Here is a 25,236-nt window from a genome sequence, read left to right as displayed (position 1 = left end):
GATATTTGACTCCCTTTGATTCCTGTTATGAGAAGTTTACATTTGCCATTCAAATTGGCCTGTAGATCTTCAGTTTTTCAAAGATTTATAAATCATATATTCAGTGATTTTTACAAATTTTTAATTGTGATTTGCTGATTGATCTTGTTCTGCCCACCCCTCAGATTCAAGCACTTCTCCAATATTTTCATAACTATAGTAGTAATTACAAGAGAGAATATTTACTTGATCTGCCTGTATAGGACTTTAGGCAATGATACAATACTATAAAAGGAATCTAGATGGATCCAGCTCAACTGTTAAAAATTATTCTTGGGAGTTCTTTGTCAAAAGGGTATAGAGTGTTTTCTGAGCTTTTCCTATTTTATTATACATGTATTCCTAATTTTGTTCTACAGGAGATTTCAGTATCAAACAAGCTTTCATTTTCTAAGTCTTTCTTTTTCATCTATATCCAACCCATCAATGTACAAGCTAATACTTCTCATTTTGTATTATTTTAAACAATTTGAGCCATTCTCTTCATTTGCATATCCCTTTCCAGGCAGCTCCTATAACCAAAATAAACAAGCATATTTTTACAAGAAACCTTTGGCCACCAAGGAACATTTTCAGCTGCAAAGAGCAAAAGGAGAGGAACTGAAATCACACAGGACTGCTTTCAAAACATGGTGCTGAGACTTTCCAAATTCAAAGGTTGAAAAATGGAATTTTCAGATAACTGAAAAACAGTATGTGTTGCTGAAACCCTCTCTTATGATGCCCTTGAGAGATAATTAAAAAAAACAGAGAACATGGGTTGAACCCAGCTAGAACCAGAACCAAAAAAAAGACTTAAATTATATTTAGGGTTACTAAAAGGGCTGGAAATGCATTTTATCTGTGAGTCTATATCTATATAATTGCATTCTTATGTAATTTGTAAATACGTAGAGTTTATTATTATTATTATTACAAGTTATAGACCTTTTAGCTGAATCTTATATTTTAGTATTATGATAGTTGCATTATTGTTCCAATTTTTATTTTATTCTGCTCTTAGTTATAAGCCCAGAAGAGATAAACTACTGCTACTTTACAGGCAGTCTTCAACTTACAACCATTTGTTCAGTGACCAAAGTTACAACAGCACTGAAAAAAGTGACTTATGAGCGGTTTTCACACTTATGCCTATTGCAGCATTCCCATGGTCACATGATCAAAATTTAGATGCCAATTTGGCAACTGGCATGTATTTATGATACCTGCACTGTCCTGGGGTCATGTGATCGCCATTTGTAACCTTCCCAGCTAACTTCTACTATATAATCAGTTTCTAGATATTTAGTGATCACCAGGTATGATGGAAGGAATTTCAACCTCTTGAATGCTTAAAAAGTATAACCTTTAGCCATTGTAATGGGGAAATTTGTGAGTTGAAGTTCCAAAAAATCTAGATCAGGAAGTTCATTAGTTTTCATGCATCTGCTTTTAAAAATAAGAATAAAATAAGAGTGGCATCAACCTTTTCTAACCCAGTAGAATCTTAGCATATGGAGGATTTGGCCATGCTTGATCGTAAGATTTAATCCAACACATCTGGAGAACAGGGGCATTCACAGGGAGGGGTCAAAGACATCAAATGGCTGGCACAACTGAAGTTACTGAAGGCCCGCACTTTTTAATGGGTCACATGAAATGCAGGCAGATGAAAAAGGGTGGGCTTTGGTCACCTGGTCATGCCTACCATTTTGGTATTGTTGAACCCCTTGTAGATGTCCCCACTAGAGAGTCTCAAGCTAGACGAGCCTGGTCTTTGGAATTTTGCATGTGAAGCATCCTGAATTTTCAAATTGTGATAGAGCAAAATGTTCTAGTGGTCTACTACAATTTATTTTATGTGAGGCTTATGAGAAGATAACCCAGAAACTGTAGCTGGCACAAAAAAGCAGTGGCAAGATAACTGTTGACAATTTAGAATAACGTTTATATTAAAGACACTGCATTGGTTGCCAAGAGGATAGATAGTGAGTCTATCTGCAGTTCCCATTTTGTTGATATTTTACTGAGCTTTTGACTCCAGATAATTAATTGACAGTTTGCAATTGGATTTTTTCTTTCATTTGTTTTTTGTTTTTCCAACTGTTATGCGGGGTTTTGATTAATTGTTTTAAATCCTTTCTTTATTACTTTAATAAGTAACTCAAGGCAGAGAATATATCTTAATACTCCCTTTTCTTCTGACTTTTGTCGTGACCTGGATAAGAATATGCTTGTGCTGGTAGTTTTAGGCCCCATAGCCTCTCCTGAATCATCTGTGAGGATTGGAGGTACTGGTTCACATTGTGTCAAGCCCTACAAGGAATACATGGCCAAGGACGCAGCATTCACCAAAATCTCATTAATCAAATGTAATACTAAGAAAAAGGGGGTTAATTTACAGAATCTTAGAAATTAGATGAAGAGATTCCAACCCTCATTTATTAGTGAGCATATGAAAGGGTGTCTGTGAGTTATTTCACCCTTTTTCTCACTGAATACCTAAAAGATGTCCAAAATGTCCAAAACCATCCTTTTTTTTCACCCTTCAAGAATTACCACATTCAGTGGTTCTGCTCTTTGGGCAGTTTTAGCTGAGGATTGTGAAAAAGGAAAGATTGGCCTGTGGCTGTGTCTTTATGATAAATCACAGTACTCAGGTCTCTGCCACCATTTTTCAATGTTTACATGAAGCCACTGGGGAATCCATTGCTATCCTGATCTGCACTGCGATTAAAGTCTTTTCCTAGAATTGGGAGATTGTTGGAGTCTAGATTGCGCATGTGCAGAAGCAAAAAACAAGATGGTGGCGCCTATGGCGCCGTAGACAGAATTGGTACGGGGTATGGCAGGCCAGGTTACTATCTACTTGGCCGAACCGGTAGGAACCCACCTCTGGTGCAGATCAAGACTGAAAGTGTTGTGGGGAAGAATAGATACACTCTAGGGCCAATGGCATTAAATTATAGGGTAACTTTCATCTTCCAAAAGATTACTTCCACTGGCGACAAATTCAAGAGCTAGAAATATGACTTTCAAATGTAGTAGCTTCTATTTCTAAATTCCTAGCAATTCCTTGCATTCCTTTATTATTATCAGTTTGTTATAGGAATATAGGTCTGAGAATGAAATTTCAAGTATAAATTCTCATGAGTCTATTTTGTTCCCATGATTAAGTATTTGTAGGAATTCTTTCTCATGAGCATGGACTAAAAATCCCATACATTTACCATGTTGTTATGTTATCCTCAACCCACTTTGGCAAAAAATTATTGGAACAATGTTTTGAACTGAACAACAGTAAAGCAATTACACTAGCATGCCATTAGGAATACTATCATGGCAACAAATATTTCTGCCAGAACAACTGAGCTCTCCCATTTTAGGATATGTTCCCGAATCTTTGCATGCAAGAACACGATGCATAGTTGTTTGGTCTACAAAATCTGCCACAAGGGTGATGTTTCAAGCAAGTGTCAAGCTATTACATCTATTCATAAATGTGCATATAACTTTGAGAAAAGCAAGTTATTTGATGAAAAATTCAAAACAAAATAACTTTATTATGGTCATTAACTAGTTGCTTATAAATTATGTAGAGAACAAAAAACTTTGAAAACCTCTAGAGTTACAGATAGTTTTATTTAAAACTTATTTTGGCTACATTAACATTTTAAGTCACATATTAACTTTATCTATGCAACTGTTTTCCAAGTTAGAATGATTGAATAGGGATGTTTCTTCTTGTTTAAAATTACAACTCTTCTTAAACATTTTTAAAATATGCTCCACCTTATCATCTTTTCCCCCTTGTCTTGTTTCAGTATAATAAAAACAAAAAAACCAAGAAAAGGCAAATTGTGTTTGTTAGGTGGCAGCATCTCAAATTGGAATGTCTTACTCTGATTATTGCTGCATTTGAAAAATTGTAACTCCATAAGAAATTCTATAAAACCCATCAAACAATGAAGTACATGATTTTTCAAAGAAGAAAATGTAAACTTTATAAAATTGCATATTTTTACATTTGTTCTTTTTCACAGATATAATGAAAATATTCTGTACAAGCAATTTTCTTTTTCCTACTTTTAGAAGCATTCCAGAAATTATACATACAATTTTCTTTTTCATTATTTTCAACGGATTGAGTCCTGTTAAGAAAGAATGACACACATTAATTATTAGAAAAGAAAGTTATTTTCTACAGTGTCAGTTAAGAATAAATAAATTCAGAATGACTTTCTACCTAAGGTTCTTTAGCACTGCTAGGATAAAGCTTTTTCTTACAATCTATTGGAACCAAAATTAAAGTGATAATTTGTACGATACTTAAATATCACTATTTAGTCTCTGCAGTATCTCAGCATATACAATGGTTTCATTTGTTTTTTATTTCATTCATTTTCCTCCCTCACCAATCTCTCCAGGCAGGAAGAAGAATTAAGTAAAGATTTTGAGAGGAACCAAACTATATTTATTCAGTGGATTTACATGGCTGTCCAACTCACACATGTTGACTCTGGGTATATTAAAAATACTAAAAGCCTATATAAAAATGTAAAACCTATAGCAGCTGGAAAAATGTGACAAAGCCACAATCCAACACTCAAACATTTTTTTTCCTAATAGGGATAGCAATTGTGAAAGCTCCAATAGCACTTTGCAATCCACTGTTGACCGGTTAACTACACAATTGTGTTTGAAGGCAGTTACAAAATAATATCTTGAGATTTGGAATAAAATGGAAAAAAGGGTTTGGTCTTTCTATAAAGATCTGTCCCAACTGTAATATCTATCTGACTGTTTGACAATTTTGCATCTTCTGCCCAGTATACCCCACCATTCAACCTGCAAAGGCAGCCATGAATAGAAAGCCAGGCTGCCCATCATCCTTTCCACACCCAGCTCTATGTGTCAGTGAACCTACCTCTAGGCAAGTCCTCATCTTAGACAAATTAGGGAATTCTTCCACTAGGAATGTTACCCAATGGTTAGGTAAATATGGTTGTTAACTTTTCTTGGTAGCATCTCTAGCTAGGAGTGTAATCTTGATTTTTATGGAAGAGATGCCACCATTTCCTCCTCAGTGTTGCTCACAACTATGATTTTTCCTGTCCTATCTAGATTTTCTATAATGGAAGACGAGGGAAACCTTGAACTGCAGCCTACAATAGACTTCTCCATGGCCAGATCTTCATGAAGCAGTCTCCTTTCTTTTGAGCAAATTAAATGAATGTGGCAAGAAAGAGTTTGTAAATAAGAGGTTTTAAACTATTCTGCATACTCATGATTTAAAGGTGTCACAATAGTCAGAAAATATCTTAAAATGTTTTGAAAAATCTATTTCAATCCCATTCATCTGTGGCTGCTTTCCTAGAGGTTCCTTCTTTCCTTTTCTCTCCTAAAAGGTTTACCATGAAGTGAGCAATCAGAGAAAAAGCCAGCATCAGTAACTTTTACTTACGTCTCTGGAAAGGGTTTGCCATTTATCCACATCCACTTGTCTTTAGGATGCCTCCTGAGGCCAATCCAATAGCTAGTATTTAGATTGTCCAAAAATTCCTGGGGGAAAGTTAAAGCAAAACAGGATTATATTAATATCTGGAGCTACTGTATGACTGAGACCCAATTCACTGAATCAGGATTAAGGGTACTGGTGGCATTCATCCAAACTAGGATTGCAGCAGATTTAAGTTTATTGAATTTCGCTTCTCTCAAAACAATCCAAGGTATTGATAAAAGTTGCACCAGAAAATTCTTTTTAAAAAAAATACAAACACTGAGATGTGAATGAATGAATCTCGATTATTTATACTGAAAGGAAAATTCAAAGATTTCCAGAACACAATCCAGCAGTAAACTTCAACAGATAACTCATAGGACAGATTGGGATCAACAGTGGGGTCAATTATCTTTGTATCTTTTTCCAGTTGCACTCGTATAATTCGAACATGCTGTGGCAAAGTTATTTTTCCTGCTGAACTCATATCTGAGGTGCTTTGAAATTGTCCTTATCTGTTTTGGCATTAAAGCAACTCCCCCCCCCCCCTTAAATTGGCAATAGGCTTGGGAGTTTTACAATCAGCTATCTCACATTCAGTTCAATGTCATAGTCAAGAAACCCCTAGGGATACAATTGGTTTGGCATCTATTGGCCATTTTGTGACAGTGTGGGCAGATGCAAGGGGCATTCTACTTGAGGCGGTGGGGAGTCTGTTTTATTTCACAGTGGACTCTCCTTTGTAACCACTAGGTCTCCAAGCCATTACTCATCTTAGTTACTTAGACCATCTCAAACAGCAGCTGAAGAGCAATGGTTCAGGGAGGGTGGGGCAGTGTTAGTGCAAAGAAGAGAGAGGGAACTCTGCACTAACTCTTGTCCCTCTCACAATATAAATCAGGATACCACCATTTAGCAGCAAGCTAGAACAGAAGGTTTAGAAGATAAATTTGGAATAAAAATCAGATCAGTAATTGTTATGCCAATATCATTTTTTTATTATGCATTGGGATAATGCAGCTTCCATCTGGAACCACTCTTAAGCCTGTGTACATGTCAGCTAGCTAAAATGCTTGTGTTTTTTATACTAAAAGGTTTCAAATCTTTAATGAAACAGAACGTTCAGGAGACACACTCGCCTCTTAAAATGTTAAGATGTATTTCACACTTAATCTTTAGGAAACAGATGGCAGAAGAAAATTTGAACTGCACACAATTGCAAATGTTTGTACTGTATTGTGCCTTTCCTCTTGTAAGAATAGGGTTGAGTGAGGAATAGTTGTAAGAAAAAAACTTTAGAGTACAAGTCCACCAGAAGTGGGTTGCTCCCAGTTCGGCCCAGTTCACCCAAACCGGTAGTGGAATTCAGGCCTGGGTCGCAGAACTGGCAGTGACCCAGGCCTGCCATGCCCCCGAACTGGTTTCCTTGCCACTGCTGGGCTGCTGCCATTTTGTTTTTTAGTGACTGTGCGTGTGCATGCGCAAAAAACAATTTACTTTGAACAGTGCACGCACACACGCACCCATTGCGCGTGAGTTGCGAACCGATAGTAAAATTGGCAGCAACCCACTCCTGAAGACTATCTCATAAGGAATAACTCACCTGTTTATCTGTGTCATTTTTATCATCAATCACTACCAGGTGAGCTTTGAGGATTTGGCATTTCTTCAGTGCCTTCTCCCAAGGTTGTTGATCAGTAGAGAAATAATAGCAATTTGTCTGGAACTTCAGCCAGCCTTTTGGACACGGAGGGAAAACTGCAGGGCACAGAGAGTCATGCAATATGGTAAGTAAGAGGGCATAGCAAGGATCTTTATACTTCCATACTACTATACCAACTATACCAATATAGCACAAATACAAAACATCTGCTATCATCTTTCCTGGGACTTATAAAAATAGTAATAAATAAAATAAATAAAAAGAAAACAACAACAACAAAAAAAGAAACTCAAAGGCAGAGTCAATGGAGCATTGGGTCTTTTTCTGCCATTAATTTTCTGTTTGTATTACTTTCCTCCAACCCCTTCCACTTATTACAGCTTTAACATGGTAAACCAGTAAGTATAAATTTGCCAACTCTCTGGCTAGCTGAGGCATGTATATTTCTGAAGACATTCTCCATTTCTACTCATTTTCAGAGTAACACCAAGAACTTTTCTCACCAGGAGATCCCCACTTTCTACTTTCTGTAGGAATCATTCTGGGATTGCTGAGAGCACATAATTCTCCTCTATCTCTGCATCTGGGTGACTGAATGAACCAATCATCAACCATACAAGAGAAATGCAATAGCATGAGTCACCTCCAAAGTTGGCTGATTAGAAGGAAATGAAAGTAGCATAGTGAACATCTTGTTTTGTGGGAAACTGTTTCATTATAGCTGTATTTTTAAATGCATTTTTATTGCCCATAAATGAGTTCTCTCATAACATAGTTTGATAATGAAAATTAACATGAATAAGCACATCAGGAGAGGAAGTAATTTAAATGTTGAACCTACATTTCAAAAAAGCCAGCAGAAGAGCAGCTGATGCGATCAACAGGGATACACACACCAAGATGTAAAGAATGATTTGAGATGTTCTTGAAGAGATGCAACCTCTATGACTGGCAATCCGTGAAGGCACCTCTGTAAACAACCAATAGAAGGCAATGATTAGTACATTGTGAGATAGCTGGTAGTAGAAAGCAGAGCAGATGTATAAAAGCAGAAAGAGGCATGTGTGCAAAAGTGAGAATATTGAAAAGATATGCCTAAGTAAAATATCTCCCCACCCCGCAAGAAGACCACATCGTAGGGTATTAAGGGAAAGATGCAGTGAGATGGGTCAAAATAGTTTTATCTTGACCACATGTCATCAACATTTATTCTTTTGAAACCTGCTCTTCTGAGAGGACAGAGGGGTTTAAAAAGATAACCAGAAGTTCTGGTTTATAATTTATTGAAGATACTATACAATTCAACAAAGCCATCTAGATATATTTAAAAAAAAACAACTAGAAGACTACCAACAATTTCACAATCAAATATTCATAAGATAATCATCTCATTCTTCTGGTAGCACTATTAATATCATAGCAATTGTTTAAATAAGCACAAATAGGGCATTGGGGGGGGGGGATAATTGAAAGTATTTTCCACTCTGCCCATTGAGATTTTTTAATCTTCCCAAAGTAGCAAAATCCCCCATGATTTTAAATTTCAATCCCTAGATGCTTTTGTGTTCTTAAGAATTTCATACCTGACTTTGCTTTCATTGCTCTTGTTCTGTTTGGAGGAACAACATTCTGGTAATTTCTTTCAGAATCGTCAAGGTTGCTTCCAAAGACTAGAGAAAGAAACATTGTTAAGTACTTCCCTTTTCTTTTTTTATAAAAAAAAATCCCTCATGGCTGCATAAGTAGCTATATAAGATAAGCTTGGTGTAGTTTGGTGTAGAGCAGGGCTGTCAAACTCCCGGCTCATGGGCCAGATGTGTCATGCACTGGCCGTGCCTACGCCCAGTTTAGCAAAAGGGAATAAAACTCCTGATATATCACATGATGCTACCCTGACAACATGAGTTTGACACCCCTGGTGTATAGGTTAAGCTGTTGGCCTAGAAACCAGGAGACTATGTTGTAGTTCCTGCCTTATGCATGAAAACTAGCTGGGAAACACACTCTTTAGCCCAACTCAGAGGAGGAAGGAATATTGGTATGCTTACCACTTGAGGTGTGTGCGGGCGTGCGGGCGTGCATGCGTGTGTGTGTGTGTGTGTGTGTGTGTGTGTGTGTGTGTGTAAAAAGGCTTCAGCCACATATTACATTGAAGGTGAAGTCAGGGGAAAGTAACAGTAAGTCAAAGAGAATGGCTTAATGTCTGTCTCCGGCCAAAGAAAAGAGTAGAACTCCCGCTTTCTAGCCTGCTTCCTTAACTCACACCACATTTGACATTAACTTGAGTGTATCTCTTACCTCTTGTTTGCCATCATTCTGTTCTAAAGAGTAGGATGCAGTGGCAGTGTGCAACTGTTTTTTGGAATTCTGTATTTTGAGCATAATCTTGTTCCTCCTGTATGCAAAGAATTCCCTGATGTATACCTTTATAATACACTGCAAAGACCTACTGTAATCCTGGATATTCCTGAAGATGACTTTAAAGATTCCATATGAAGTGGACTAATAACAGGGTCGGGATGATCCTCAGTCCAAGCTAGGGACTGTCCTCGCTTCACAAGTCCATGGGCCTTTCCTATTTTCCCAGATATTTGGATGCCTTTCTGTCCTGCCTCTCCTTCCCACATTCTCTCCCCTTTGGCAGTAGATTATTTGAAGGTGGGGCTTTGAGTCAGTGATGACCTCTGGTGACCACTTAGAGAACTCCCTGAAGTTTTCTTATCAAGATTTTAGAAATGCCACTTTTGCCATTGCCTCTTTCCTGGAGCTGAGAGAGAGAGACTAGGCCCAGGTCATCCATCTAGCATCGTACCCAAAGTAGGAGTAGAATTCATAATCAACCGCTTTTTAGCCTAGTTCCTTAACTACTACACCAAAATGGTTCTCACAAAACCTGACACAAAGATAGGTCCTTTTTAACCCCTTTATTGCACCACCATTGTTCTGATGAGTAGCCTAGCTGACAGATTATATGGAGGAAGGTTGTATGGTGATGTGGGCGAAGTTCTGGTTGGCATCACTCTTGATAAGGATCCAAGAGCAAAAGGTCCAAGGTATAAATGGGGCAGAAAGAGAAACAGAAATGAACAAATGATCATAAGTTAGTTCTGCTCCTCACTAGTGTTACAAGTTCAAGAAATCCAATTCCGTGCTACTGAAGAGTTTCAGATCCACAATTGTCACCTTGGCCCATAGTGCTACCATAGCCAGAATGGTGTGGGGTGGCACCTGTAGTCTCCTATCCAGTCTAGAATATAACTAACTCTGTTGTGCTGTAAAACAGCTATGGGAAATGCAGACACTACTGGTGTCGGTAGCACTGATAATGTTACCTAGTTTAGATAATAAAACATCTGCAAGCAAACAACCAAGCTCAGAGAGCAACAAGGATCCCTCATTTCAACCCTGAGCTACAAATATTCTGCTCTATTGGTTCCCAATACGCCTCCCGTGTTTCCCTGCTCTTGTGCGAGTCCTCAGAGGAAAATGATAATAAAAATAGTTAAAGTCCTCTGGGACATTAGAATTCAAATAGACAGGCACCTGCCACATAACACGTCACACTTAGCAATTGTCGATAAGAAAGACAAAAAGTCTGGATAGTGGAGGTGGCAGTACCTGGACACAGCGGAAAAGAAGAGAAAGAAATGGAGAAGATAACAAAATACAAAGACCTGCAAATAGAAATAGAACAACTGTAGCAAAAGAAAGCAATAGTAATAGGCACCTTGGGTGCAACCCCTAAACAATTAAAGCACCATTTGAACACCATCAGCACTGACAAATTCACCATCAATCAATTGCAAAAGGCAGCTTACATTCTGCGACAATTCCTCTAACACTTTCAAACATCTACATCTGCCTATCCCAGGTCCTTGGGAAGGACTCGATAGGTGGATAAGAATGCCAAATCCAGTTTGAACATCTGGCTGACTTGAGTAGAAGAGAAAACTTGTAATGCAGTCATTGGTGACGGAAGTAGAAAACCACGGCTCTGTCCAGGTTTATGTCAATCTGTGTGTGTTTTCAGGAAACCACATAAGGTCTGCAAGTGTTCTAGAATGTCAGAGTAGTCTGAAGTGTTTAGTGATAGATAAGCAGTTCCCTAACCTTGACCACAGAAGCAAATGTGGTCAGTAACATGTGCCAGATTATACCTATGGCACAATTACAACATTCCAAAAGGCATTTTTTTCAAAACTGAAAAAGTTAAAGATGATTTTAAATAGCCTCAGGTCTGAATTGGGGATGATACATAGGAATTTCATGCAGACAAAGCAAAAGAAGATGTTACTAAAGCATTGGTCTTTTGAGGAAGTCTGGTTGTCCAGAGATTCCCATAATCATTATGTTCTTTGAAATCTGTCTCATATTTCAGAAACGGAGAAAGAGAGGAGGAAGAGTGAGAGCGATGCTGCAGCTTTAAACAGAATGACAGAGTCGAAGCCTCTAAAAAATGTGCCTTCTACTATAAGGCAGGAGAACTGTGTGCCTCAACTACCTCGGGATTTTTTAGGCTTTTAACCCTCACTTAACTCTGCTCGAGCGCCTAAAAAGTCAGACTAGATGAGGCCTGCAGTTTTCCTGCCTCACAGTAGAGGGCGCTTTTTAGAGGCTTTTTTAAACAGGCAGTCATTCACGGTGTGGCAGCAGCTAACTAGCCTAACCTCAGCACTCGCCTTTTCCCGTTTACATGTTTTTTTCCTTTTCATGATTGACAGTGGTGAGGCTGTGCCTCTCCTGCCTCCCCTGACTTCACGTTACTGTACCAACCTAATCCAAAGGGAGGCTCCCCCAAAAAACCGAGACACAGAACAGGACAACGGCATTGCCCTCCTTCCTTACATTAAAGGCACCACGGACAAAATCAGCAACCTCCTCCCTTACATCAAAGGCACAACAGATAAAATCAGCAAAAGTTTTCACAAACACAATATCAAGACAGCCTTCAACACTGACCAAAAAATAGCCAACGTACATAGGACAAACGAACAGGAGAATAAATGCATGCACCGCAGAACACAAGAACGCAGTAAGAAAAAAAGAAAAATCTTCCTCCCTTTTCCAGCACCTTAAAGCTACAGGACATGAAATTAATTTTGAAGGAACCAGGTTAATCTCCAAAACTGAACCAGATTAACCTGGTTCCTTCAAAATTAATTAATTTAAATTAATTTGGAGATTAATCTATTCAACAAGAGAATAATTATGGAAGTTATCAAAATAGAGAAACATCCCCACAACATGAATAAACGTAACAATACTTCCCCCTACCAGACATCTGGAAACCAGCCCTGGTAAACAAACGAGCCCCCACCCACCACCCAGGCCGTTACAACACAAAACAACAACGGACCCAAAGCCAGCACCAATCAGCACCAATCTACCAATCATGATACATGATATATATATATATATATAATTCATACATACATACATGTGTGTATGTATGTATATATATATACATACATATACATATACATATACATATACATATACATATACATATACATATACATATACATATACATATACATATACATATACATATACATATACATATACATATACATACATACATACATACATACATACATACATACATATATATATATTATTTTGAAAGCTGGCATTGGAATTTCATTTTTAATGTGTGCCATTGTTGTGTGCACAGAAAAAAGCAACAATAAAAGTTATCTATCCCATCTCATCTCATCAGTGGTAATCTCCTACCTTCCATTTGTTCTATTCTTCTGGTATGATGGGGCTCCAGAAATTTCTTTAAAATGAGATCGAGCTACTTCTCCAAAGACAATCAGTGTTTTGTTTTGAGAGGATGACAATGCTTCTGTGTTGCAAAACTCCAAGAAGTTCTTTCTGTAGTTTAGATACCACACAAACAAACACAAACACTTCCATACTGGGACTTTTTTTAGCTGTTCACTCAATCCCTTCATTGAGCAAGAGCTAGCATGGAAGGGAAATGGCAGCTTTATGGGGTAAAATGTGGGGAAATGCTCTGATAAATCCAGATAAAGTAGATCTGTTTCAAAGGAAGACAGGATATTAAGTGTTAGATACCAGAAACATTGGTAATGGTTTTCACCAAGGTCCTCTGCTCCGGCGGGAACAGAGATTCAATCTGATTGGTCGAAGGATCTGACAGCTCCCTATAAAAGGGCTGCTGTCAGACTGAACCTTCGCTGGATTATACATAGTTGACTTGTGCTAATAAAGAGCTGTTTGTTACTCTGAACCCTGAGTGTGTCTTCATTCACTCGATCTAACATTAAGGGAAAGGAAAAAGTAGAAAACCACAGAGCTAGGAAACATGAAAAAGAATTTCAAAATATTTGGGGACAATAAACACATCTAAGCACATCTGAACTTGACACTGTCATAGATACTCCCATAAAATGATATCCTATTGGGAAAGTGACTGCTGAAGTGTTTTGAATTTTCCAATGCGCAAAGCAAAATTAATTGTGTAATTTTACTACACAGTTCAAGTCAGGAATTATCTCCTAAATTAAGCATACAAAACCTCTCTTTTGAACTGAGCTGCGGTGGCACAGTGGTTAGAGTGCTGTACTGCATGCTACTTCTGCTGCTTGCCAGCTGCCAGCAGTTTGACAGATCAAATCTCACCAGGCTCAAGGTTGACTCAGCCTTCCATCCTTCCGAGGTGGGTAAAATGAGGACCCAGATTGTTGGGGGCAATAGGCTGACTCTGTAAACTGCTTAGAGAGGGCTGTAAAGCATGGGAAGCGGTTTATAAGTCTAAGTGCTATTGCTATAACTCACCAGTATTTGCTCAGCAGCCATTTCAATTATGACAAATTGTAACGTGCTGAGCATATCATTTTGAAGCATTCGGCTGTTGTATGAAATAAAATAGCTTATATTCGTTTACTGTAATGATACCGATCAATCTTCACGTTGCTTTGAGTTTGTGATTCCCCCTGTTCGAGACAGTCCCGTGTCTCTTTACTGCCATCTAGTGCCCTCCCATTGTTTTTGCAAGCTAGTTCGGGGAGCGCTAAGGGAAATGGGCTGGGCCGCGGACCCAGTTGCCATAGCGACGCCTTCGGGTTCCTGGAGCTTCCGCTGTGCGCTTGTTCTTTCCGGTCCTTCTACCAGGGACCGGAAAGGAGTCGCGCTGCCGGAAGGGAAAAGGGACCGCAGTTGAGGGTTGATCTCGTTCTTTGGGTGAGAGATGGGGAGGGGTGTGTGTGGACGACTTGGGGGGGGGGGGGAGGGTGTTGCAAGATAAACTATGTGCCCCCTGCTCCCCCCTTCCTGTCACGGTCGTTTTATCCCCCGTTCTCTAATTTGGAGGGAGGTCTCACTCCAGGGACAGCTGGTGTCTGATATGAGCAAGGTTCTGCCTGGCTTATGTGCATTAAGTAAGTTTGAACATCGGATATGGCTGACGGGGCTCCTCCCTTAGAAATCTTGTGCGATATAAGGTTGCGGGTCGGGGGGGGGGGGAGGGACGTTAGTGACCCTTAAGGCCATCATAGAAAGCAAAACAATTTGGAGACATTTTCACCCGTGGAGTTTAAAGGAAACTCTCCCTGAAATGGGGTAGTTGTGTAAGCCCGTGCTTCTGATTTATAATTATGTAGTTAACAGCAAAAGCATCTAAAATCGTACTGTCACCCAGAATAGTTTCACTTTTGCCAATCAGAAAAGTCAACATAATGAAATTTATAATGTTCTGTTGCTGTTTTCAGTTTCATCTGAATCAGAATGTTGTATGTTAATCATAAGTAACAGTCATTCATAGATCTGTTTTTATCTATATCTATCTCTATCATTTAATTTAAATGATGTGATTATTTTTTATATATACATATGCATATACATATATATAGTACAGATATGGTTATACAATAAAATTGTTCTCAACCTATCATCACAGTTGAGCCCAAATTTCTGTGGCTAAGCTAGATAGTTATTAGTTTTGTTTTGGGTGAGTTTTGCTCCATTTTACAACCTTTTTTGCCACAATTGTTAAGTGAATCACTTGTTCTTAAGTGAATCATGCAGTTGTTAAGTGAATCTGGCTTCCTCCATTGACTTTTCTTGTTGGAAGCTGCCTGGGAAGGTTACAGATGACGACTTTGAGACCCCAAATTTTGATCATGTGACTGGAGAATTCTGCAATGGTTGTGTGAAAACCATCATGTCACTTTTTTCATTGCCATTGAAATTTCAAACAGTCACAAAATGAATGTAAGTGGAGGACTACCTAAATATATAATATAAATGCAATCACATCATTTAAATTAAATTTTATACACATAGCTATACATATATAGATACACACATTTACACACATGTTTATATAGAATAAAAAACAAACGTACGAATGACGTAAATCTGAAAATATTACATAATGCAGATATATAATGTTAGCTTTCCAGTCTGAATCTCCCAATCATCAAGTTTAATTGATTTCTATGGTGATCTCTGGTATCAAAGATATAGAAAAATATTTCCATAGCTATTGTTGAATCACTGAAAAGATTGTTATCTTTTCTCTCCCTTACCCACATGCTTCTCTGTCTCTAAATTAAACAGCACCATATATTATAGCCATGTGCTTATTGCCTCAATAATTTTTTTCTCAGTAGCACTATGGATGCACGTTTTACCCGTGGGAAGTCTGCTATCCTTGAACGTTCACTCACCCGACCCAAGACTGATGTGAGCCTCAGTGCCTTTTCCCTGCTGTTTTCCGAGATTGTACAGTACTGCCAGAACAGAGTCTATTCTGTTTCTGAGCTTCAAAACAAACTTTCTGAGCTAGGCCAGCAGGTGGGAGCCCGTATCCTGGATGTGCTGGTGATGCGAGAGAAAAATGGCAAACGTGAAACCAAGGTCATCAATATTCTGCTCTTCATCAAGGTGACGGTTTGGAAGGCTCTCTTTGGGAAGGAGGCTGACAAGCTTGAGCAAGCCAACGATGATGACAAGACTTACTACATCATTGAGAAAGAGCCTCTTATCAATACTTATATTTCAGTTCCCAAGGAGAACAGCACCCTCAACTGTGCTTCCTTCACTGCTGGCATCGTGGAGGCCATGCTCACTTGCAGTGGCTTCCCTGCTAAAGTCACAGCTCATTGGCACAAAGGGACCACACTCATGATTAAATTTGATGAGTCAGTTATAGCACGTGACAAAGCGTTGGATGGCCGTTGACCATTTTTGTATAAATAAATTCAAATTGTCCTTGTGTGTATATGTATATAGAGAGTATGTACATAAAGATGCACACATTCTATGATAAAGTAATTTATTCATATGTACTTTAAATGACTATATACAAATGGTATTTGGTGATGGAAAGCAAGATCCAGCCAGCATGGGGAAAAGGTTATTGTGTTCATTCTCAACCAAGTTCTTGTCAAGTAATCTGCAGTATACTTCATCCTTGACTTCTAGGATTCTGTGTTGTAGTCCCAAATACCTAGAGGATACCAGTCTGGGAAAGAAGTATATTGAATTTCTTTGTTACTGTCCTGTTGAAGTTTGACTATATTAATGAAAAATGTATGCTTTGCCACCAAATTATTTGCTCATGCTATTGTCCTTTTTACTTAGTTCTTTCCCTTATTCATGACAATTGCAGCCAATTTCCTATGTGTACCTGATATAAGAAGTTGGACCTATGTTGATATTTCATCTAAAATGTGATTTTTAGAGAGAGTATAATGCAATGCCTATCTCTGTGATATGTACTTTTTACTGACAACGTTGTTTCTGCTCTGAGCATTAGGAGATAAATCTGCTTGACTACCTATCTGCAGAAACTGATAGATTATCAAGTAAAGCTCTTTTGAAAGTTGGGCCAAGAGCCACCTGCATTTCCTGTTAACTTAATCATCCCTTCATACAGCTCTTTCCTGCTATATTTTGAAGGGGGGGGGGTAATTATAACTGTGATGTACATGGTTATCTCTCTTTTTAGAAAAAATAAATGAGATGACCATGCGTATAGACTTCATACAGAACAATAAGCAATAGCTTGTGTATGTGGATAGAACTCCTGACAAGTGTCAGGCCTGAGCGCATTTTCAAGTTCATCTAAACAATCCAAGGTTTTACAGTTAGTGCTTAATAATAAACCAGAGTTTCTTCAATCCTGTTTTGGGGACAAAATGAAAGTTAGTCCTGATTTATTTCTTCTTCCAGATGCAAAGTGGAATGGATCATTGTGTTTTCAAATCTTGGCTTAAACTCTATTTATATATGTAGTTTTGACCAGCTTTACCCAACCAAAGACTTGTCAATATTTTAGGCTGAAATTTTAAATCAAATTCCCAGACAATATGACCATTTATTTGTCAAAAATGTGGGAACTGAATGCAAAAACATCTGGAAGGAGATGATGAATGGTGCAAGACCGATTTGTCATTTAATACATCTAACATCAATCTGTTCTTACTGTTTAATGCACTAGATATATGGGAGAATTTGCTTACTCAAATAATAAACTTGCTGATTGACCCTTTAATTACTTTTTAGTTTCTCTTTCTGAATGGAGCCCATTCTCCACCAGTGCTTTCGAATGCTCTTCAGGGATGCTCCATGTAGAGCGCAATGCAGTAGTCCAAGCATGAGGACTTGGACGATTGATCACAGGGACTCTTGATCCAGGAAAGGCCACAACTGGTGGACAACATAAAGTTGTACAAAGGCTCTCCTAGCCACAACTACCACCTGTTCTTCAAATAGTAATTGTGGGTCCAAGAGAACCCCCAAATTGTGGACAAGGTCTGTCTGGGATAGTTTAGATCTAGCCAGAGCTAAAGATATCAGAGTGTCAGAAGCTCTGTGTATCTAAAGCCATTCCGTCTTGCTAAAGTTGAGCTAAGCCTTCTCGTCCCCCATTCAAACCCCCATCAGCTTCCAAGCACTGTGAGAGGGCAACAACAGCATCACTTGGAGATGGAGATATAAAGTTGAGTTGCAATAGTGTCGAATATCTGTAGCTCAGGTGTAGTATGAGGGTGAAGGTTCATTCTCCTGTGTGCTACTTGAAGAGTCCAAGCATGGGTTAAATTCAGTCTATTCACCCAAGGACTGAGTTGATTTTCTTTTCTTTTTTTTTAAATAAAAATTTTATTTTCAGACAAACACACAACACATATAACATAAAAGCCTCTTCCACTACACACAGTGTGTCGATTGGTTACAAAGTCTTTTTGTGTCCTTTCCGTAGTCATCACTTGAATGTTTTCAAAATTCACATACTGATAATCAAGATATCTTTGCATACATTGTTATTATGCTTCCTCCTAAGTCATTCAATCATTTTAGCATTGATAACATTCTCTAATAATTTCCAATTCCCTGTTTTCCCAATTATAGCAATAGCAATAGCAGTAGACTTATATACCGCTTCATAGGCCTTTCAGGCCTCTCTAAGCGGTTTACAGAGAGTCAGCATATTGCCCCCAACAATCTGGGTCCTCATTTTACCCACCTCGGAAGGATGGAAGGCTGAGTCAACCCTGAGCCGGTGAGATTTGAACCGCTGACCTGCTGATCTAGCAGTAGCCTGCAGTGCTGCATTTAACCACTGCGCCACCTTGGCTCTTATTAGTAGTATCATCAATCTAATATACTTGTATACAAATTGATATAATTATTAAACATCCATTAAGCCTAGCTATTATTACATCCTTTCAACATATTAAATTTAAAGCAAATTTATATTATGACATTTTATTACATCATCCTGAAATCATCCAATGATATTACATCTTTATATTCTATTCTATATAAAAATTGTTTATCTTTTATAAAAAGGCTTTTCAACATCATCTCCATAATCCTCACAGTATTGTATAAAATTTCATATTATCAATCTAGCATATATAAATGCTTTGTTATTACTAATCATTTATTTGACTATAGCTATTATGTTGTACATAGCACTCAAAATGTAACTAAATTTAACTAAAATTTATTGTAACATTTCATTTCATCATCTTGTATCCTTCCAAAGATAGTGTAGTCCAATATCTCTTGCCATTTGTAAAGTCTGTATTCTAAGTGTTTTCTTGATAAGTCTTATGTGGACTTCTCTTAAGAACTTGTTGTTCATTGCATGTCTTATAAGAATTCGAAACCCTCTATCTGCTCTTTTTATCAGTTTAACTTTTGTTATCATTAGTGCTTCTGCTGAGATTACTCTCATTATTTCTGCTAAATTTTCTCTCCTTTCTTCATCTAGTTTCTGACATCTGAAATAAAGTTCCAGTTCATCAATTTCTCCTTTCCGTATTTCACACTTGTCATTTCCCTCCACTCTCAGTTTGCTGTAAGTGTCAACAATTTTCTTACCACTTTCATATGTCTCTGTTATTTTTTCAGCTCTGTCCTCAAATTTCATCGCTGTCCCCGTACTTTCTGTTTTTGGTTCTATAATTTCAAGTCTCTTTTCAATTCTCTCTGTAATTATTAAAAAAATTTGCATTTCTAAGAAAATTCTTTGCAAAGTTAGTGCCTTTTCTTCTTCATGTTGTGCCATTTTCCAGGTTATAAACACTGCCAAAACATCCGAGACTCTCCCGCAGCACCCAGAGAATGACCATTCAGGTAAGCCAATGGTCATTCTCTGAGCTTGCGGGTTGGTTTCTGAACATTTTGTTACCAGGCTAGGTAACATCTTCAGCGGAGATGTTACCTAGTCTGGTAATGAAATGTTTGGAAGCCAACCCACAAGCTTGGAGAATAAACCTTTACCCTCATAAAGTTATGTATCATCCAGATATCGATACCTCAACCCATGGTAATGGATGGTCTTACTCAGAGGCTTCGTGTAGATATTAAAAAGGAGTAAAGACAGTGCTGTGCCAATGGCATGCTAAAGAAGAGCATCTGTGGGTTGGATCTCTCAATACCAATTGAGACCAACCTTGAAGAAAAAAGTCAAACCAGCACAAGACTGGTCCAGCCCCAGATCCCCTAGTCAGCTCAAAAGGACACCATAGTTGTTGGTGTTGAAGGTTGCTGAGAGGATGGTTGCATTACCCCATTCTGTTCTTCATAAGATGTTTTCCGATATTAAACTGTCAAACATAGCTTATCTGGATTTTATATATTTTTAATGCAAACAACGTAAATGCATCTAAGGAAACCCAGTGATGTATATGTTTTTGGTAATTTGTTCTGGACTGCTGTTTGCTTTTTATATTCCTTTTCCTCCTTTATTTGGATTTTTTTGTCAAAAGTTAGAAAACTGAATCTGTGATGAAGAGGTGGTTGACATCTTCTATTGTGAATACTAGTTAAGTAAGTTCAATGACTGGATTGACGATGGAAAAGGTAGGGATCCTGGGACATATGAGAGCCAAACCTTTCTTTCTTCTACAAATGGAGAACTTGACTTAAGGGCAACAGCAGAAATACAGCACTACAAATTTATTAGAAATCTTGGAATCACTAAAACTGTACACCTGCAAAGCCTCTAAGGCCCTTTGGATCTTCTCTCCATTCTTAATTACCCATTTTCTTTTCACTCTTTGCTGTGTCAGTGAAACATTTTCCCTGTTGCTTTTTGTCTGGAAGCCTGTGTGAAAATGCCAAATGCTTATAGCGTGGGGTTATATTCTGGACAGTTGATTATTCTGCCTTAATTCACCAATATAACATTCATCTGATCACTTCACATACCAAAGCAGATTTTGTGTGAGGACCTTTCTAAAACTGGAACAAGCACAATTAATCTTTGCAACTGTCCATTAAAAAAAGCTGGTTTTATGTTCTGTGAAGAGAATATTTTAAAATGAGAAATTTCTGGGAATAGTTTTGGAGCATGATTCAGTATTCATTTTCACCTTAAATTAGCATCATCCAAAATGATTTTTAATTATCCCAATTATCTGCTGATGAGAGTTTTTCAACTATAAGTGCAGTTAGGAAGCACTGAGGTTTATAACCAAACAAGGCTATTCTTAATTTCCTTTCTCCAGACTGCTTGGGCCATTTTGAAGCAGTGGATAGGGCTCTATATGGTTAGGATATATAATATACATACAAAGAGAGGAGGGAGGGAGGGAGAGGGAGAGGAAGAGGAAGAGAGAATTAAATGTAAATAACAAATAGTGCTGTTGTAGAAGTGAGAAACAGTTTCCAGTATAATTTACTTCACTTTCAGATAATGCTTTATCCCCAAATTCAATTATAGGAGCTTTTTTTCTGTAATGCTTCAAAAGGTTCACATTTGTTTAAATTAAGAGAATGAATCACAAAATCACAACATGTTGGTGTTAAAAGTAACCCTTTGTGGTAATCTAGTCGACCCCTGTACCCAGTGCAGGAACCTACAACATTATCCCCAGCAGAGGGGATTCAGTGTTTCATTACGGCAAAAAAAGGGAAGTTAATTTCCTAAGGAAGTTGGCTCTTTGCTAAGCAAGCAACTCTTATTATTAGAATGTTTTTTTAAAAAATTTTTTGTCATAATAGTAATATAGTCAATAAATTCAGTATTTATATAGTACTGACTAAAATTTTTTAACAGTCTAATAATGTTTAGGCAACTTAAACCAAAAAAATATCATTAAAAAAGAGGCTTATGTCGGTGTTAGCTATGATTTAAAATTTCGATGTTGGTAACCATAATGTACTTTACATTTTACAAAGCCAAATATAACATTAATAAGCAACTGCAGATGACATCAAAATGATTGTTGTACAGTAAAGATCTCTGTCTAAAGCTGATTTTCCCCCCCTTGATCTCTAACTAAAGCAAACTTCTTTATAATTGAAATCCATTCTTTATATTGCTTCTGAACAATTTTCCCTCACAGTTTATATCACAAATCTGCCGGAAGTGGACTTGAACAAAATGAAGGCATTGAAGAGAACTGGAACAAATGTTGTGGTCTGACCAACTGTGACCGGAAACGCATAACTATCTTGGTGCTACAATTCTTTTGATGCCACTGTAAGATTGCATTTTTTTTCTTTCTGCAACTCAATTACATAGTTGGCTTTTGGTCAATTTGTGATCCACTGAGAGACACAATTCCTTTTAGCATATACTATTGTCTAATATGATTCCTGCCTGATTCTATATTCAATCCACTGATCTTTTTAAAATTCCCTATGGAAATATAAAATATTACATTTTTTTCCTCTTTGGAATGTTTCTGCCCAGTTCTAGTTGCCAAGTTCTTCCTAAATCTGAGTACTGCCCCCTGAAGTTTTTGGTATCCACCCACCCCATTTTCCTGTTGTCTTCAGATATAATGATCATATTTTCTCTCTCTTTGCCAATTCACCTACTCATTAAATTTGCAACCCTCATCAATGCTCACAGCTCTTTCACAGACTTGTGCAGAGCAATGAAAAAATTGAGTCACTTGAGGTGCACGTTCCCAATTGAGGTTGAATGATGCAACACACGGTCTTCAGCTTTTGGACTGTAAATAAGTGTTTTGAATTTCTTCTAAAAACAATGGTTCAGTATTAGTTAATTCAGTGTTCAGCTTTATAAAACATAGCTACCACCAATAATGAGAATCAACTGTTTATTGATACAGTCTTTGTCACTGCCAGAAAAGTAGCTCTGGGAATAATAGGTGGAATTATAATCCATATCCCCATGGTGGCTTTGTCGTACTCTACTTTCATGATGTCCTAAATTTTACTGTCATTCTCACACTGTGATCTTGGCTTGTTCCTCAGACAGGCCAGTGCTGCATTACTATCCATACAGCTTTAACTTGTATCAGAGGTGGGTTCCTGCCAGTTTGCACCAGTTCGGTAAAACCGGTTCGTCAAATCTACCGAACCGGTTAGAAGAGGTTCCACCAGTGGACCCAGAAAGCAGGCCACACCTACAGAAGAGGTTCCAAAATTTTTTGAAACCCACCACTGACTTGTATCATAGTAGCCCAGCAACCCCCATAAGGTGAAAATCTTCTTCATGTTGGCATTCTTAATGTTTGAGTTACTTTACATGCTGCTATTTTTATTCCTTTCCCTCCATACCACTGAGTGATTATTTGGGACGTTTTTATTTCAGTCACCTGAAACAGAACCAGTTTGGTGTAGTGGTGAAGGTGTTGGTCTAGAAATCAAGATTTCCTGTGAGATGTGGTCCTTTTAGATATGAAAGCCAGCTGGGTGACTTTGGGCCAGTCACTCTCTCCCTCTCTCAGTCCAATCCACCTCACAGGGTTGTTGTTGTTGTGGGGGAAATAGGGGATAAGAGCAGTATGTATCCTTGCCACCTTGACTTGACCAATTTTATGTACAGTATAATATATAGATTATTACTGTAATTGTTTCACCCATTGACCACACGATGGCAGCAAGGAGTGGCATTTTATATTACTTGGCTGCCTTTCAATAGTACTGAATATTTGTGCTATCACAGCACCTATTCTGTTAAGGAGTTTGGGGGAAAAAACAATTTTAGCTCTGTCAGAATAGTTGGAGAGAAAGTCCATTGAAGCAGAAAGGAAAAAGAAATGTAAGAACATCTTTAAGTGGTTGCAAACCTCATTTATGGTGGAAAAATGGACTTGCCAGAAAGGTTAGGATTAGGGTCATTTTAAATCACTTCGGAGTTTGGATGATGCTATGAATAGACACTCCAAAACTATCCCCAGATAGTTTTCATTTTGAAATATTCTCTTTACAGTACATACATTCAGGAACTTTTTTTAAATCGACAGTTACTTAGATTAATTGTTCCAGTTATAAAAAGGTACTCACACAAAATCCCCTTTAGTATGTAAAAAGACCAGATGCATGTACCTTGGTGAATCAAGGCAGTGCAATACACTGGTCAGAATGCAGTCCCAGACTTTAAGTGTTTGGTATTTTCACACAGGCCTCTTGACAAAAAGCAACAGGGAAAATGTTTCACTGTCAGCAAAGAGTGAGAAGAAAGTGGGCAATAGGGATGGTTATGAGAAGATCCCAGGCCCTCAGATCCCTCGCTTTCTTCCCGGTCAATCTGATGTACCTTCATTGAAGTGGGGGGAGAGGGAGAGAGAGGGGGGGCTCTAACAAATGACTGGATCTTTTTGAAGTTGCATTTACTTATATTTGCATTAAAATATATCAGAGTTACATGAACGTCTCTTGGTCTGAGTTTGACAGTTTAATCTGAGAAGATTTCAGTGTTTGATACAGCAAGTATTTAAAATATATATCTGCTCCTTTGAGACTTGTCATATGTTGAATCGCCACGGCTTTGTTCCTCAAACAATGAGTGATCTATTTCTGTGCTGAATTGTGAAGAGGGAAGTTACAGAAGGGAAAAAACAGAACTTTTCAACTAATCATTTATAAGCTATTTAAGTGTAACAGAAATGGAATGATTTACTGTTTTGCTATTCCTATTGTACTTGGCGTAGATATCTGGATGATTCAGGTGTACCAGGACTCAACCATATTGGAAAGATTGGGGGGAGGGAGGCTTGGAAAATCAAATACATATAATGTTCAAGAAGATTAAATACATATAATACATATAATGTTCAAGAAACAACAACAACATATAACTGAATAAAATGCAAAAGACTCTTGTAAGAAGAGAGTGATGAATATATATATATATATATATATATAGCAATAGCAATAGCAATAGCAATAGCAGTTAGACTTATATACCGCTTCATAGGGCTTTCAGCCCTCTCTAAGCGGTTTACAGAGTCAGCATATCGCCCCCACAGTCTGGGTCCGCATTTCACCCACCTCGGAAGGATGGAAGGCTGAGTCAACCTTGAGCCGGTGAGATTAGAACTGCAGATAACAGTCAGCTAAAGTGGCCTGCAGTACTGCACCCTAACCACTGCGCCACCTCGGCTCATATATATATATATATATATATATATATATATATATATATATATATATATATATATATATATATATATATATATATATATATATATATATATATATATATATATATATATATATGTATATATATATATATATATGTGTATATGTATATATATATATATATATATATATATATATATATATATATATATATATATATATATATATATAT

General features: G+C 37.7%; 2 protein-coding genes across 3 annotated transcripts; one reads left to right on the top strand and one right to left on the bottom strand.

The window, feature by feature from the left end:
- Positions 1-3,668: 3,668 nt before the first annotated feature.
- LOC148048111 (perlucin-like protein) lies at positions 3,669-14,103 on the bottom strand. Its single transcript, XM_087707833.1, has 7 exons — positions 13,986-14,103; positions 12,915-13,058; positions 8,765-8,851; positions 8,023-8,151; positions 7,122-7,276; positions 5,483-5,580; positions 3,669-4,169 (listed from the first exon to the last, which is right to left on the bottom strand). Exons 2-7 carry the CDS (start codon positions 12,919-12,921, stop codon positions 4,040-4,042), a joined length of 606 nt encoding a protein of 201 aa, XP_087563959.1. The 5' UTR covers positions 12,922-13,058; positions 13,986-14,103; the 3' UTR covers positions 3,669-4,039.
- A 180-nt stretch (positions 14,104-14,283) lies between these two features.
- Positions 14,284-17,706, top strand: TRAPPC5 (trafficking protein particle complex subunit 5). Of its 2 annotated transcripts, none has more exons than XM_014066598.2 (2): positions 14,284-14,390; positions 15,821-17,706. In XM_014066598.2, exon 2 carries the CDS (start codon positions 15,825-15,827, stop codon positions 16,389-16,391), a length of 567 nt encoding a protein of 188 aa, XP_013922073.1. In that variant the 5' UTR covers positions 14,284-14,390; positions 15,821-15,824; the 3' UTR covers positions 16,392-17,706. The 2 variants fall into 2 exon arrangements, with proteins under 2 accessions (XP_013922073.1, XP_013922072.1); XM_014066597.2 differs by having other exon boundaries at positions 14,309-14,390; positions 15,818-17,706.
- Positions 17,707-25,236: the final 7,530 nt, after the last annotated feature.

The sequence above is a fragment of the Thamnophis sirtalis genome, unplaced genomic scaffold (assembly GCF_051295495.1).
Source record: "Thamnophis sirtalis isolate CommonGarterSnake01/CBP01778 unplaced genomic scaffold, rThaSir2_p1.2 scaffold_3, whole genome shotgun sequence".
Classification (NCBI taxonomy): domain Eukaryota; kingdom Metazoa; phylum Chordata; class Lepidosauria; order Squamata; family Natricidae; genus Thamnophis; species Thamnophis sirtalis.
This window is presented reverse-complemented; position numbering and strand designations above follow the sequence as displayed.